At 39.2% G+C, this 16,354-nt stretch overlaps 1 protein-coding gene, 1 long non-coding RNA gene and 1 other non-coding gene across 14 annotated transcripts in view; 2 read left to right on the top strand and 1 right to left on the bottom strand.

Annotated features, from left to right (window-relative positions):
• RAD51B (RAD51 paralog B) overlaps positions 1–16,354 on the bottom strand; it is a 427,893-nt gene that overhangs the window by 242,298 nt on the left and 169,241 nt on the right. For 11 of the 12 annotated variants that reach the window (XR_003527485.1, XR_003527484.1, XM_027642185.1 and 8 more), the window contains exons 8-9: positions 15,365–15,461; positions 10,578–10,655 (exon numbers count right to left, since the gene is read on the bottom strand). Coding sequence is in view for 10 of the 12 variants with exons in the window: in XM_027642185.1 (XP_027497986.1) it covers positions 10,578–10,655; positions 15,365–15,461 (175 nt within the window). In the remaining 2 variants the exon portion in view is untranslated. The remainder of the gene's footprint in view (positions 1–10,577; positions 10,656–15,364; positions 15,462–16,354) is intronic. The other variant, XM_027642186.1, reaches the window with a different exon arrangement.
• Positions 2,218–8,820, top strand: LOC113946621. Its single transcript, XR_003527490.1, has 4 exons — positions 2,218–2,259; positions 7,040–7,248; positions 7,799–7,967; positions 8,568–8,820. It is a non-coding gene; the product is annotated as an uncharacterized LOC113946621 (long non-coding RNA).
• TRNAE-CUC lies at positions 3,610–3,681 on the top strand. Its single transcript has one exon. It is a non-coding gene; the product is annotated as a tRNA-Glu (tRNA).

Here is a 16,354-nt window from a genome sequence, read left to right as displayed (position 1 = left end):
TTTGTAGTTCCATCAGATAAGAAGCTGACCGTGAGCCCTCCAACTGAATGCATCTACCATATGGCTGTTTTAATGTTTCCCTTTGCAAGGAATTGGGAAATGGCAGGAAAGCATGGCAGGGCCATTTTTAGGGGCTGGTGAATTAAGAGATTTGGAAAAACATCTAAAGTTTTGTTTCCTGGTCTATTTGTTTTGACAATTTTGATTGCAGTACCTGCAAGCACAAGATATGTCTAATGTCATTGGAAACAGGGAAGAGGAAGGATACTCTATTAATATCAACTCTGTTGCTACTACATGGTCAAGTGAGACAAAGATAAAAATGGACAAAAGAAATTATCATCATTTGTTTTTTTAGGTAATAGAAACAGGATGCTCAGACACTGAAGGCACAAGTCTCTGCTCTGAAAAGTTTATACTGACCACCACCAGTCAGGGCATCACATGATTCCACAAGTCTCCTGTTTACTGACATGGATTGGTATCACTAGGTCTTGATGTCTTGATTTAATCTTTGAAAGACCTGTGTGTCAATAAGAGTATGACTGCCTTGCTAATTGAATCAATATGTCCCTAGAGATGGAGAGAAGACTGGAAAGGCAGAAGAAGCACCCCATGAGACAAACAAGACGCTTTCTTCTGAGGTTTACTATGAGGTACCATGTAATGTTTTGATCATCACTGTGCTCACTGCACAACAGGCAGTACACAGGAGTAACATCAAAACCTATGCCTGTTCTCTTCTTAAGTTTAAGACAATAATACCAAAGGTAACAAGATCATTTTAGCATTCAAAGTAATCAGGTGATGACAGGAAGCCACATCTGAGCATCTCAACTAAGAAAACCCCACGGAGCTTCAAGTGCCCATGACGCAGTCTTTTCCAATTGAGTGTAAAATAGGACATGTCACCTCACCCAACACCCTGGACCACAACGTGTTGAAGGTAGGAAAGGAGGAAACCACACTGCAAGGAGGAAGTGACAAATGAAGTTTTAAAAAGTTTGCAGGTTTAAACCAACTTCATCATAACCAGAAGCAGCTATTAAATTCTGAAGCAATAACACATCATTAGCAATTAAACTGCTGAAACTGGGCAGCAATCTCAAACATTTTCAATGGCATCATTGAGTGTAGGAATTGCTGACCACTGTATGTAAGGCAACCAATAGCAAGGAATTGTTAATCAGAGTGATTAGAATACGGTATGCCAATACCACAGCTACCTATTCAAAATGCAAGACAAGCACCACATAATTTCATATGGAACAAAGAAGCAGGGTCAACTGGTAAACAGTTTTATTTCTGTTTAAATCTTCACTGGTTTAGCAAAGTTTAAACCTTGTGAAACAACATTTTTTGGTTGGGAAGGTGCAAGAATTATGAGAGAGAGGAAAAAAAGAAACATCCAGACAATAACCCAGATGTCATTTTTTGTAGCATGTCTCTAGTTCTGATCAAAAACCTGTGCCTTGTCTCCTTTATTGTTTTCAAGATTTTTATTTTACCAGCAAAGACATATCCCCACAGAACATGTTACTTCTGATAAAACACTTCTTTGTTTTCATGGAAGCCATAGTTGTCACAAAAATTTTCAGTACAATCAAAATAAGTACTTTAAAATGTTGAAGTCTGCTGAAAATCTAGTGTTTTACAGACACAGTAAGGTTTAATCATTTATTTATTTGTTTAAAATGCATTTGATTAAAAACTGCACTACATCAAAGTGTAGGTGACTTTCTACCATCTTAGAAAAAACAATCACCAAATCCTGAGCTGAAGCTATAATAAACTCAAAATTGATCTATATTGCATGGGCAGAGCTACCCTACCCTATTCCATGTGACTTCAACTTGCTCAAAATTACTATTCAGCCTGCTGCAGTCAAATGTCTTCTTAAAATAAGTGAGGAAAACAAGGTCTCTCTACTTAAGGGAAATCCAAGCTAAAATAAGTTTTCAAAGTCCTTTAATCTTTTAGAATGGCATTAAGGTGACAGAGCCTCTTCTCACACATAGGATCTTCTCATCTAGACAAAAGATGTTTCATTTTAACAGAAGGCAGGTTCATCTCAGGATATATTTACACTGTGCATGGTAAATACTAGAAAGATGAGCCTGCACTGACCTCTCTGCCTCTGTGACTCATCTGCCGCTGGAACCCTCTGGATCTCAACAGCTCATTTCATGCTAGCTCACATGACCATCACAGTGGTGACTAAGAAGCAGATGCACCCTCAGGAAAAGAAGAACTGGGCAGGTTTTGACCATAAGCCATGACAACAAACTCTAGGGCCATTAAGGACTTGACAGGTTGATCCCATGCTGTTTGGAGTCACCTCATACTAACCTGGAGGAAAATAACGTGACCAGTCTTTGCTAGTTTGCAGGATTCTGGTGAACAGTCAACAGAACAAACTAAAGGCTCCAAGGAACATGAGGTTTTTGGCATTTAACCTGAATCACCGTGAACTCTTCCCCTTGAGATTCAGATTTGGTCACTGACAAGGCACTGTATTAGCTTGAAAGCAATGAAGTTTATCCTAAACTTCATTCCTACCGAACATTAACAAGAAAAGATTTACAGACTTCTAAAGCTTAAAAGGCCCATCTTCATAGTCACTTGTCCTTCAGCGGGTACCAGTTTTCAGTGGGGTAACATAACTCTCAAACATAACAGCCATCCTTTCAAGTCTTAAAATGGAACATCAACATCATCAGTTTGAAATTAAAACAGAGGAAATAGCAAGGAAAAAGGGAGGTGGGTGAGACTTATGAAAGATCATTCATCAGCAGATGCTGAGGATGACCAGATCCAGGAACTTGGTATTGGGGCATATGCTTATTGCAGCTGAGATGTCACCACAGGCCAAGGGCAGGCAAAATGTTGTATTTCATAGCATAAACAACAGTAAATAAAAGACACGGCAGCTCAGGCTTTAGCACAAACGAGCTTGTCAAATCCTACCAGCAAGGATTTGAGCTGTTACCCTGCTGAAACGCATACTCTTGATTCTTGTAATCAAGCATTACCTGAGCTCAGTAACCACAAGTCAGGCAATGGGCATTACAGCTTATTAGTAACCCCTCCTACTGATCTTTGGAAGTGGTCTGTATTGCCTGACTTACATAAAACACACAAGAGAAAACATTCTATATTTTTATTTAAGAAGCAAGTCCCCAATAGTGAATAATTTGGCACAACAGTGTCAGATGGCGAAAGAGTTGGTGTTGATCCCCCTACAGCTACCCTGTAAGTGCATCATTGTTCTGTTCCAAACTCACTTGCTCTGGTGAGAACATCCCTGCTCTGACTGTGGCTTGATGACCAGTCGTTAGCTTAGATTCTTCTGCCTTCACGATGGCTTTGAGCACTACTGGATCTTGTTTAATTTCCTATAAAAGTTCTCTAGTTGGTTGCACATCAAAACCATCCCACAAAATGAACAAACATGCAGCAAGCAAAGATCAGTGAGGACTTGCTTCAAAAATCTCAATGGAAACACCACTGCAGATGCAGGTTAAAAGATATATGAGGTACAGAATGAATCTTACTGGAGTGATCTGGTAGAACATGGTAATTTATGTACCTCTACTTTCAGTGTGGGGTTCCCTGGTGGTCTAGTGGTTAGGATGCGGCACTCTCACCGCTGCGGCCCGGGTTCGATTCCCGGTCAGGGAACTCCTCCGGGCAGATGGAGCTCGTCAGCCCTGTAAGGCCATCCATCTAAGAGAAGGTCACTCTAAACAAACCTATGTCCTGAGGACCTCACTGCCACCGTCCAAGCTCGCTCGGCCCCAGCAGATGAACCTTAGGATTAAAGGGTGGGCTCAGTTCAGCGCATACTGTGTCTCACCTAAAAAATCCACTGCGCAGGCTCAAAGGGTAAAGACCTTTCCCAAAATCTTCGTTCGCGAAAACTGGCCATGATGACTTTCAGTGTACTTGAAAAAATATCTGAACTCCTATACAGTATACATTCCCAGAATGTCCTAGAGCCAAAAGCCTCAATGACTTAAAACAGAATTCTGTATTCAGATTGGTTATCATTAATTTTAATTAAGAACCATCCTTCATCACTTACAGTTCTTCCTTAGACCCAGATAACAAAATCCAGCCTTCTGTTACACTAAGCAAAACCAGCAAACAATGAAATTTGACAAGTTGAAAATCTACCATTTAAAAAACGGAAAGAAAATTAAAAGATAAGCAAGGGAAGCAAAAATCTGGATGAAATCAGGTATTTAAGAACTCAAGAATTTATTTATTTTGTGTGTAAGACATTAAGATTTTTTCCCCAGTCCTTCAAAGCTACAGGAACGTAGATGTTGAAGTCTGAAATTGTAGTTCCATACCCTTTTGCTTTTAAATTAAACAAATTATCTCAGTTTTTGAAGCACTTTTTCACCCCAGGGAAACTACGCCATTAAGAGAGTACCAGAAACATATTTAATTGATGCATGTCCCAAGAACAGCTCAAAAGAGGGCAGACATACTACATATAGATTTCAAGGAAATTACTGAAAAGCCGCAGAGCTTCAACAGAACGTGATATGTGAAACATGGCATATGAAAGACTCAGTATCAAAAGGGTAAATTCAGTTCAGGAGATATTAATCTGATTACCTAAGAGGCACTATGAATTGGATATGCTTCTTTGTGCACCAAATCCAACCTGGACAGATGAAGGAGACTCCATTTTCTGACATGTAACTAGTGCTTAAGGGACAATCAAGTTACAGATGCTGTTTCAAACAATTTTTTCATTTGGGAGTGGCATGTGCAGTAACCAGCCTGTAACATAAGATTTTCTGACTATTTTCTTGAGTGGCTTACACACTCCACAACTTGACTTTGCTGTTCTCATATTTAGTGTAATGCTTTCTATGCACCTGCCTAACAGAAAACCAGTCCAGCAACATCCTTAAACAAAGCACTCCACACAGAGCTCTGACACAAGACTTACGCTGACTGAATTCTGGGCTAATTTTATGCAATGCAGGTTTTTATCTAAGTGATAAGATATTTTTCTGCACCATATCGTACTCGTTCCTTCCTGTCATCATTGGCAATTTCCAGGATCTATTGACAAAAATGTACCTCAAATAAATTATCTGTTGCAGGCTCCTCCCCTTGTTGGATTTACGCAACGGTGCCACTGTCAAATATCCATGACTGTAAACTTTGAAGTCAATGGCCTTGAATTATCAGTTAGCTATTTAAATGTTACTACTTTAAATTATGGTAACAAATGCTTTCAAAAAAGCAAATTTGAAACCTATTTTCATTTTTGTTCACAAAATCCATTTAAAATTGAAGAAGAACAAAGCTTAAGAATCAGATCTCTAATTAGGACATCTGTAACTTAGCATTTTATGTTAAGGAGACTGTTTACATGGCTTATCAAAGCCCCTAGTCTTGCAGAGTACACCAGTAATCACACATGGCCACCTTCTGTTTATTTCTCCATCAGCATCCCACATCTGTATGACTGTGCTCATATGTACATGTATATGAATAACAGGATTAGTTTTACAAAACACAGAGGAAGGCTTAGCCCACCTCCACTAGCAGTTCCCTATACAGCTTTTAATTATTTCAGCAGAGAGAGATAGACATCAATCCCTTCATTAAGGCAAGGAGTATTCAGGGAGAACCATTTTGAAAAGGCTGGCTTGGGGCAGAAGTTGCAGCTGGTACACATCCAGCAGTTGTGGCCAAATCAGCCACGCCATGAAGGCGCCGGGGCTCACTGCCAGCCAGCTGACGGAGAAGCAAGACGAAGAGGCACGTCCATGAAGAAAGACTGCGGCAGCGTGGGAGGACTATGACCTTTTGATCTCCAAGATGTTCCTGATGTACCAAAGTGACATGTCAGCTCTAATAAGCTGCAGTCTCGAACTAGTGGCAGGGACCTACAAATTACTGTGAGATCTGAAGGCATTTGTTGTGATGATCCTGGCCTGGATGGGGCATATCAGTGCTCCCCCAGCAGGACTATTTGACAGTCTATCCCAACAATTCCCAAACCAGGGGTTGTAACCTCCAGCAGGGTCACAGCCACACAGAGTGGGGTCACAAGACTGACAGAGATGTGATTGTTTATGTTAGTATTTGGGGTCGCAGGCTTGGCTGGGGTGAGTTCACCACCAGAAACAGGGGCACAAACACAAACCATTTGGGAACAGCTGGTCTAACAGATTTCACGCTCAGAAACAACTTCCGGATATTCAGCTAAAACATGCCCAGACTACTGCCTTACATATCCATGTGCCAGCCTGAAACAACAACTCCCCTGCCAGGTATCAGACTGGCTCAAATTACTCCCAAAGAATCATGGCTGCTTACCCAGCAGTAGCATCTGTTTTGCCTTTTCCTGACAAATTTTCCATTGTTAATAGTGCAGCTATTCATACTTGAGCCATTGTCTTTTTTACCCTTTCTGGCAGTAGTTAAGCACCAGCTCATGCAGGAATCTTCTGTAGACTGTGGCTCACCTAGGAGACTGGAGTAACAGCAGGACATTTTAGGAGAGTAGAAATTAATGTAAACATAGCCTTCCTTTAGTTAACCTCCAGGCATTTCCTCTCTCTACCATTTCTTTACCCATCTTTCTGTACTGCACTGTGACCACTTGGGTTGCTTTTCTCCAAATATTTCTTAATTTTATTTTTTAGTATAACTGATATTATGAGAAGACTAGCAGAATACAGATTAGATTAATTTTGTCTCTGTGAAGCATGCAAAATCTGCTCATACTCAAGGTTCCCTATTTTAATTAAACTAAGAAGTAATGTACCAACTATATACTGTCTTTTATTATCATGTTATGTTTGGGTTTGAATGTAACATTTTAGGAGTAGACTGTCACTGGGAAGAAGTTCATTCACATGCCAGAGCGCCCAGCTTCAACCTCCAAAAAAGGCTAAGAGGTTATAAAACTTCCATAATTTAAGACAATAAATCATTATTACAATAATAAAGCAGGAAATAGACACAAATTAAGCAGAAACACCCATGTGCTCTTTTTACGATTAAGGGGAATCATCAATCACAGAAGCTGCCTGAGATTAACAAGGAGCCAGTTTTTCAAACATCCTGCAGTAAACCCAGAGGAAATCCAGCTGGAACTGCAACTCGAACACAGGCAACTGACTCTAAAAGTATCCTCTGTCCCTTCACCCTCACCTTCCCTTTTGGCATAACACCTGCACCTAGGGTCACTTCTAACTGGTTCAAGTTCTGCAGGTGAGCCATATGCTTCATGTAATGCCCCAAGACAAATATGATTCCCATAGTTATGTTTTCCCATAAATCAAAATCCTTCTGATCCCTTCCCAGTTCTTTGAGAAGAAAGATCCATTGCTGGTACTATAAAACTCCAGAAGAAATGGGACTAAATCCTACTCAATGATAAATATTAATTTAATATTTTTTCCTCAACCTCTGTACAGATTTAAGGATAATCCACGGTGAGTTAAGACAGAATTTAATTGGTCATTGTGCACAGGGACAAGTGCTGTTTAGCTCTTTCCTACCCTTGAATTCATTTTTTACAATGTAATTTGAAAGATAAATTAGTTTAGAGCAGTTCCACCAACACTGGGGTGCAATGAAGGACTGCTGAAGGAATTTAGAGCCAAACCATGTCTCATTTTTCTGAATCGAACCACTGATTTGCAGGACCACAGAAAAAGTTCAGTATTCACCCACACTGTAGAATGAGTTAATCTTATTTTTAAACACTTTTAGGGCATAAAGAAATGACCAACTGCAATCTTGCTACAATGCTTTACAGCTATATGCCATCCACTGAAACTCACTGACTGACACATATATGCTCTCAAGCTTACTGCAGTTACAGGAACACAGGAATAAACTGGTGTGTGCAGCAGGATTCATGCAAACCCATTCTACTTTGCATTGGAAGGTGTAACACGTACTTGGTGCACTTCTTTTCAGTCGAGGTAAGTTACTTAGCAGCTGAGAGGTGGTAACTCCTAACCACTCAACTATGACTGTAATCACTTCTGTTATCGTGCTTCTAATTACATAGATGAGTGATTCCCAGCAAATGTACCTGAAGGCTTTCTGGATTACAAATTGTTGATTAATGATTGTAAGTCATATCACGTCTTCAGAAAGAAACCACAACAAAGCAGTAAAACTTTGTATTCTCTCATCATAGCAATTAGGAAATGATGAATGGAGATTCTCTTAAACTGATATATAGAGGTCTTTGAGTGTTCCTGCTGACAGTTTTCAACCTTCCATAGTCTATGTCAAGTGATTATGCATGTCATTCAGCTTGACATTTCCAGACATACAGTCTCTGTAACAATGTTTTACTGAGAGACTTATCTTTTGATTAAAAAGCCGTTAAAATTTGGCTAGATGTTATTATGTCGTTACTTCCCACTTAGTGAAATATAGCATCAAAATTAGTACAGGCTAACATGACCACTGTTATTGTGAAATCTAACTGCTCCATATACCACCGCAACCCTGCCTCGTGCAGAAACAATCACAGTATCATTTCCCCTAATGGTTAATATCATTTGTTCCAGACCCTGTAACGATGGTGCACTTCCTTGTGGCATTCTCAAAAACCAGAAAGGCTTTTTTCTTTCCACTGAAGCACTGGGGGGCAGACTCTACTACTGTTAAGAGCACAGAGTTACAAGAAACACAAACACAGTGGAAGCACAAGAATCAAATTGTATTTTGAGGAGGCGCATTTTTCCCTCCCACATGTATTAATGAGTTTTATCAAGGTCACCTCTTTTTTTCAGTGCCCACTGTTTACCTGTCCTGAAGTAGATGGACTGTGCTGACTTCTAGCAGATGAAGGAAGATAAGCTCCTCTCTCACCTTCGAGAGTATGTGGGGCTAATAATCTTTTTCATGAAAGGTCTAAAGCTGGAGAAGTAACTCAAAGACAGAACAGACTGAAGGAATAAAAGGCTTCCCACAGCACTGTTGGCTGGTGAAGTGGGTTACAGGGTCTATGCTGGAACAATTTCTTAAAAGACAGCTGAGACATGAAGGCCAGTACCAAAATAAAGGATTAGAAAGAAACAATTCCAGCTGTTCCATTATTGAGCTCACACGAACGAGAACCAGTGAGTTAAATAATTCTATCAACTCTGACACTAAAGTCACAATGCCCAAGGCTCAGACTTGGAGGCAGAATCCTGTGGCTCATGGAGCTGTTCTGTCCCATCACAGGAGGGTAGCTGGCATTGTGCCTAAGTGGCAACCAAACCATCAGGCGAGAACTAGTAATTAATATCAAATCAAACACAGAGGCAAATTTCACTACACTTCTGTGTATCATTTTAACTGTAGAAGGCAAATGCTATATTGTAGCCCTTCCCTACCTTCATAAGCCATTAACCAAGAAGAGAACTCCATTAGAGAATCACTGAACAGGCAAGGTTGGAAGGAACTAACAATGGGTCATCTGGTCCAACCTCCCTGCTCAAGCAGGGTCATCCTAGAGCACATTGCACAGGATTGCATCCAGACAGTTCTTGAATATCTCCTGTGAGAGAGACTCCACAATCTCTATAGGCAATCTGTTCCAATGCACAGTCACCTGCACAGTAAAGAAGCTCTTCTGCATATTCAGATGGAACTTCCTGTGCATCAGTTTCTGCCTGTTGCCTCTTGTCCTATTGCTTGGCACCACAAAGAAGAGCCTGGCTCTATCCTCTTGACACCCTCCCTTCAGATACTTAAACATATTGATAAGGTCCCCTCTTTACCTTTTCAGGCATGTGCTTTAGTCTTTAGGATTCACACCTGCACACTAGTTTCAGTTGGGAAATTTACTCTTTAGTATGCACAGACATGGTGTAATTGTTGGAATTCATCTTCCAAATAATCTGGCAATACCATTAGTGTTATTTGTACTCATTGCCTTTTGCATATTTAAAATTCATTAAGCTTCACAGGATCCACATGAGGGGTCACAGTCAAAAGACTTTACATATACCATGCCACATGGTTCTTGGGTTTCTACATGCCCAGTAACCTCGACAGAGATTATATAATGGTAACAAAATTAAAGTAGGTATTTCCAAATACTTAGGTCTCAGAAAGTCATAGTGGATTCATATTAAAATGATAGGATATTAATTTATGAATTGTCTTATTCAAAAATGTATTATAATTAACTAACAATACTGCTTCAATGATCCAAGACAAACTATTTTCTCTTTCAAGCAAAATTGTGTAAACCAGGCTGCAATCAGTTTACAGAGCATTCAGCTAAAACACTAAACCCTAAAACATGCCAAAGTGTTATGATACTTTCCACAGCATTTAAATTCATATCATGCTGGAGCACTTCACTAGGACATCCATTATTCTGCGTTAGCTTTAAAACTACAAGGAGGAAGTGTTTTTTAAACTTTTTTAACAGCTGCTTGATCTGTAAGCTCACAGTTCCTGCAAAACAGGTAACTTTATGGTCTCACAGAATATTCTTTTTTATTTTAATTAAGTCACCTGCAGATCCAACCCTAAGCATTAAGTGCACACATAAATCAATAAATAAACAAACCAAAAGCAACCAACAGCCTCTGATCTCTGGGGGCTCCTCAGTTCACTTGATAATTCCTTCAGTGTTTTCACTCCATTTGGCACCAGGACTGAAAGAAGAGGATTTGAAGAGAGAGAAGTAATAAACTACAGAACTGATCTTACTCTGAGGTGAAGAGGTCAACTCATTATATTTCCCCTAGGAATATTCTGAAATATTAAGAAAGCAAAAAAAAGTTGAAGAATAAAAATATAACCCCAAATTTTAAAAAATGGTAAACTGAGGCTTGAAGAATAAAATAATTTAATCACAATATGACTAGAAATCAAGGGTGAAGCAAGGAAGAGAAGCCAAAGATTCCAGCTTCAGATCTTCTGCTCCTAAGCTGAAGTAGGAAAATCCTGTGGGTGGGAGATATTATGGCAGCTTAGTTTTCTCCAGTCTCCACAACACGAAAGCCTACTTCTGCTCAACAGCTTAAAAGAATTCAAGATCAGAGCAACAAAGTTGAAAAGGTCAGACTAAACTCATTGCTCACACTGTGCACTAAAAATATACAATGCTATGACAAACTGCTTGATGAGCACAAATGGCAGAAGACTGAACACTGGCTTCCCCAGAGCTAGCACAAGTTTACATACAATTTTAAACACAAAATAATTCTGACTTTTTCAAACAAATATCTGAAAGTACTAGCTGAGACTGAAGAAGCCCAAGACAGCATTCTTTTTTTTGCTTTACACTTTGTGCATGCTGTGAGGGGGATACTGTTCTTGTTCATACCAACACACTCCTGAGCTTTTTCCAAGAAAGACTGAGTTTGGCTTTTATGTCTGTGAGAGGAAGTTAGAGCTTGCAGCTGGCAGATATATTAATAAGACAGGCACTGGTGGACTAGAAGGGACCTCAAGTAGGTCATACTGTCTTATCTCTTTGCAGCACACAAATGAAACACACAAATTTCCCTGTCCAGCTAGCACTCTAACACATAGGCTTAGAATTAATTTCTAAAGACTTTTTACGTTAGGTAAAATTTATTCATATGAAAATAACAAAAATAGTACAGTCACAGCCACAGATAACTTGTTTAAAAACATCCATTAACAGTCATGCAAAATAGTTTGCTGTGTACATTTACATTCCCTTTCTAGTGTTCACTTAGCCTAATGCAGTTCAAATCTATTTTTTTTAATTATTAAAAAAAATATTTTAATCGGGTAAGTGCTACTTTTTATGTCTAAGTAATAAAGCATTAGTTCTTGCGATAGTCCTGGGCTTGTCTGACCACCCCTGCAATCTAAAACAACTTTAAGGCTTCTCAAACTGGAAATTGCCTCTGATCAGAAGAGCTAAACAGAGACTATTTCATAAAGCAAGAGTGAAAGAGCAGTGCTCACAATCATCCTCCAGTCTATCTCCTGTGATGACATGGTTTGAGAGATGGCTATGTAAGAATGGTGTAGTTACAAGTAGAAACTGAGTTTGCTTCCCAGGGAAGAAGCAACAGCCTTACATCTCTGAGAATTTTGGAGCTGGACTATTAGTCTTAACTCCTTCAGATGATAATCTGGCAAGTATGTAAAGGCCAAATGAATGCAAGAGCTCAGATCATGGGTAGAACTTTTGTGTTTTATTCATCACTTTAATTTGTAACAAACTAAGCATTTTTTTATCTGTCTTGAAGCAGAAGTATGCACAGATCTGGGAATTTAGCTGGACATAACCATTTCATACAAAAATTACCAACAAACAGTTCATGAATTCTTACACTGGTACATAAGTGGTGGGATTTTACAGCCAGCACTGCTTTTACAAAGCCATTAATGTTCTCATAAAAACCTAACATATTTTTAGGACACAAGTTCTCATGCACTAAATTACAATTCTACAGAAGACAACCCTTGAGCCTGAAACAGCTTGACAATGTCCTTTCAGCTTGTTCATCAGATTAACTTTCTGTCACACATCAGATGAACAGCTTCCTTGACTAATCTAACACATAACCCAAGCTATTCCCTTCTCAAGCACAATCAGAAGCAAAACCAAAAGACACTGTAACATTCCACTTCATTCTAATAGCACATTCAGTTTGAAATTTTCATTTCTGCCTCTCCCTAAGAAAGATTACCCTTTTAGCAAACCATTTACAGTGACTGGACTCTGATTTCAGATAGGATTAAAACAACATATCAGACATACACAAACCAAGTAGTCTGAGTTGCTTACAGGACTAATAATGTGTTATGGGTCCTTTCACATCTAGGTCACTGGTTCAAATTCAGCTTTAGTTGGTGATGAGTGACAAGGAACAATGAGGTAAGAACTCAGTCACAAATCTGGCCTCTTATCCCTGACCCTGCAACATATCCTCTTTGTGCACTTTGGCTACTCACCTAACTACTCTTTCCTGCAAATTCTACAGTTGTAAAAGAGTAGTAAGTATTATGAATATCACACTAACCCTAGAAGACTAATTAATTTAGGATTCTGAAAGTATAAAAAAAATTATCAGAAGATTAAAGTATTGCTACTTTCAGGCTGTTCAATAGCTAACAAGAAACATATTAAAAGGGGGAACTTTCTCAGGACAGGTCAACACCTCAATGTTAAAAAATCCACTAAAACACACTGTCCACACTTGTAGCTTTTGATACCAAGATAAACACAGAAATCAAATGCTGAATGGGCCTGAAATTCCACATTTTCTCACAGGTAGACAGTATGTGTTAAAAGTGATGAAAAATGGAAATCCTGAAGCAGCCATTGATGAATAAGAAAGACACAGGGAGAACACTATGTAGTGTGAAGATGCACTGTGTTCTTCCACTACACAACACAGCATGTAAATGCCATGTTAATGTTAGTCAACAGAAGAAGGAAGGGAGAGAAGGAAAGAAGTTTATCAGCCCTTTATCCCTTGATAAAACTTGAATTACTGAAGGAGCCTGCACTGCTGCTGACTGTACTGTTCTTGTCCTGCAGCAAAACAAATATTTCCATTTTCAGCAACTGTGATGCTGGCTCATTTTACCACTTCAGATCCTTAATTTAAAAAAAAGGAATGAGAGCAACAAAAGAATACAACAGACACACAGCACCAACACATTTTAACTCATTCTTGGGTTAAAAGGTGAAAAATAATGGTGGTAGTTTAGGCAAAACATTATAGTTTCATTAATAACCTTTAACTGCTACAAAAATCTTTACACCATCTCTTGCATAGTCCTGATTTCAGGACTAAAAATTTTTCATATTTGCTGGGAAATTTAGAAAGATTGCAACTTGTCCATGTTTTTTTCCAAAGTATCTTCAAATATTTTAACCACGGGACGAAAATATGTTTTATTGAGAACATATTTTATTACTTCAACTTCAGAGTCAGCTATGCCTTTCTTTTCAGAGAAAGTTCATACATAGCAATTCTAAAAGACAAGGAAAACCACAAGTACTGTGATCAAGAGCATTTAATGAGATGATGCACAATTTCATGCCAAGAAATCATAAAGGTGAAAAACTATGCCTTCCTCTTCCAAATCTAGTTACCGAATTTCAACTTTTTCTGACAGAGGTAAGGAGCAGTATCCAAGCAATGAACTCCAGAGATACTTTGGCAAGGGACAGAGCCAACCACAGCTACAAGTGCAATTTCAAAATGATTTAATGAGCCGTGCTCTACCAAGCTCCTATTGACAAAATTATGAAGTAAACCCATCAATCAGTGTTAAGGTATTGCACTGAAGTTACTTGCTACTCTTTGACACTCTGTTTAACTTATCCTCAACCTCTTTCTCTTGTCCACTGAAATGAATTGCAGAAGTAATGTCAGTTTTAACCACTTTTTTTGGTTATTGTTTTTTGCCACCGGGCTGTACTTGTGTTAAGTCAGAGAAGTTTAAGAGGCCTTGTGATCAACTAGAACACAGATAAGCTGATCAGAACCATCAGAAAGCGCAGCAAGGAAAGAAAGAGCAGAAATATGCATGTTATACAAAGTGGAAAGTCCACACGCAACTATCACATCTTTGCAGGAAAGAGAAACATTGCTTTACATCATACATTTGGGTCTATGCATGAACTGAACTCTAAATAACAAACTTTTTGCATCTGTCCCTGACTGAGGGTACTCTGACTAGTCTTTGCAAGAGGGGAAAGCTGAACTTATTATATTACTTTGCAAATCTTGATTTAAAATTAACTTTTCTTCCTAGTACACTGAGTCCTCACTAGTACCCAAAAAGAGCATGCCTCTCTCTAATTCTGCACAGAAAAAACAAACTTGAAGATGTAAAATAATATATGGCATTACAAAACCCCTCCTATTACATTCACACAACATAAAGATGCAGTCTGAGGCACTGTACTTGAAAACCAGACAACATAATTCAAGAGACAGGACTGAGTATTTGCTTTCCTTCTTTTGTGACCAGTTGGTTCTCTTTGGAATCACTGATAATCATTAGAGAAGGTGAAATTTGCAGCCTAGCCTGTGTATCTACTCTTGCAGCAGGTTCAGAAGACTGAGAAAATAATACTCTAAATGCATGTGCAAGACAGTACAACACTGAGGAACTGACATGGCTCAAAAACTCATTCTTAGCCTCTAGAAAGTGTCAGATCCTTCTAGTTAGTCCACATACTTGCTTTTTACTTATAAATGGATTTTCAGAGAAACTGAAAAATAATTTTGTTTCCAGACTCTTTTAGGTGAGACTTGCTAACTTGACTCTCTCAGACCCCTGTATATCAACAGAAGACTGCAAATTACAGTGTGGATTTGTGTCAGTGTAAAGTTTCAGTTCTGACAGAGGGATCTCTTACCTTCAGACAGGGACAAATCATCAGCTGGAGACACCAGGTCTGCCTGGATCACAGGGCCATTGCTCAGCGATGTGGTAATCTGATTCGTCAAGATAACCTGCAAAGAGAGAAGGAAAGGGTGAAGGGAAAGGAATTTTTATAGCTACTGGAAGGAAGAGAAAAGCCCAGGACTAGAATCCTCCAGGCATAGCATGCAGGCAATTTCAACACTCAACATTTTGAACTATCTGCAGAAACTGAAAGAGATATTTGCAAGAAGTGGAGGAAAAGGGATATTGTTAAAAAGATGAAATACTAAACAACAGGATGTTGATAAATACAGCCAGCTAAAATGAAACTACTGTTCTGAAGAGCTTCATTCATCGTTTGTTCATCTTCCATGAACAATTTGATGTTCCTTACAAAAAACCACCATTTTCTTCATAGGCAAATAGGAATTCTATTTCCCTAGTAATTTCCAGACAACTTACAGATTTCCTTCCTTTGGCTGAAACAAAATGCCATGGAGAGAGGTGCTGTAGGGATCCACCCCCATTGCTCTGAAGCGCAAAACTACTAAATGTCACAGGGCTATCTCTACACAAGAGGATTTTTGAGTGTTTTTCAGGATCACAAGATTCTGATAAACAACAGGCTGTAGTGCCTACACAGTGCTCTCCTCTGACAGCATGAGCAATCATAGAATCATAGAATCAGTCAGGTTGGAAGGGACCTCCGAGATCATCAAGTCCAACCCTTCATCCAGTACCACTGTGGTTGCTAGACCATGGCACTAAGTGCAACATCCAGTCTCACCTTAAAAACCTCCAGGGATGGAGAATCCACCACTTCCCTGGGCAGACCATTCCAATGCCTGGTTACTCTCTCTGTAAAGAATTCCTTCCTAATATCCAACCTAAACCTCTCCTGGCACAGCTGAAGACCATGCCCTCCTGTTTTACTGATAGCTGCCTGGGAGAAGAGACCAATCCCCACCTGGGGTGTGCACAA

This window comes from Corapipo altera, unplaced genomic scaffold (genome assembly GCF_003945725.1).
Source record: "Corapipo altera isolate COAL_440 unplaced genomic scaffold, ASM394572v1 23b, whole genome shotgun sequence".
NCBI classification, from domain to species: domain Eukaryota; kingdom Metazoa; phylum Chordata; class Aves; order Passeriformes; family Pipridae; genus Corapipo; species Corapipo altera.
The sequence above is the reverse complement of the archived record's forward strand: the minus strand, read 5'-3'. Positions and strand labels throughout refer to the sequence as shown.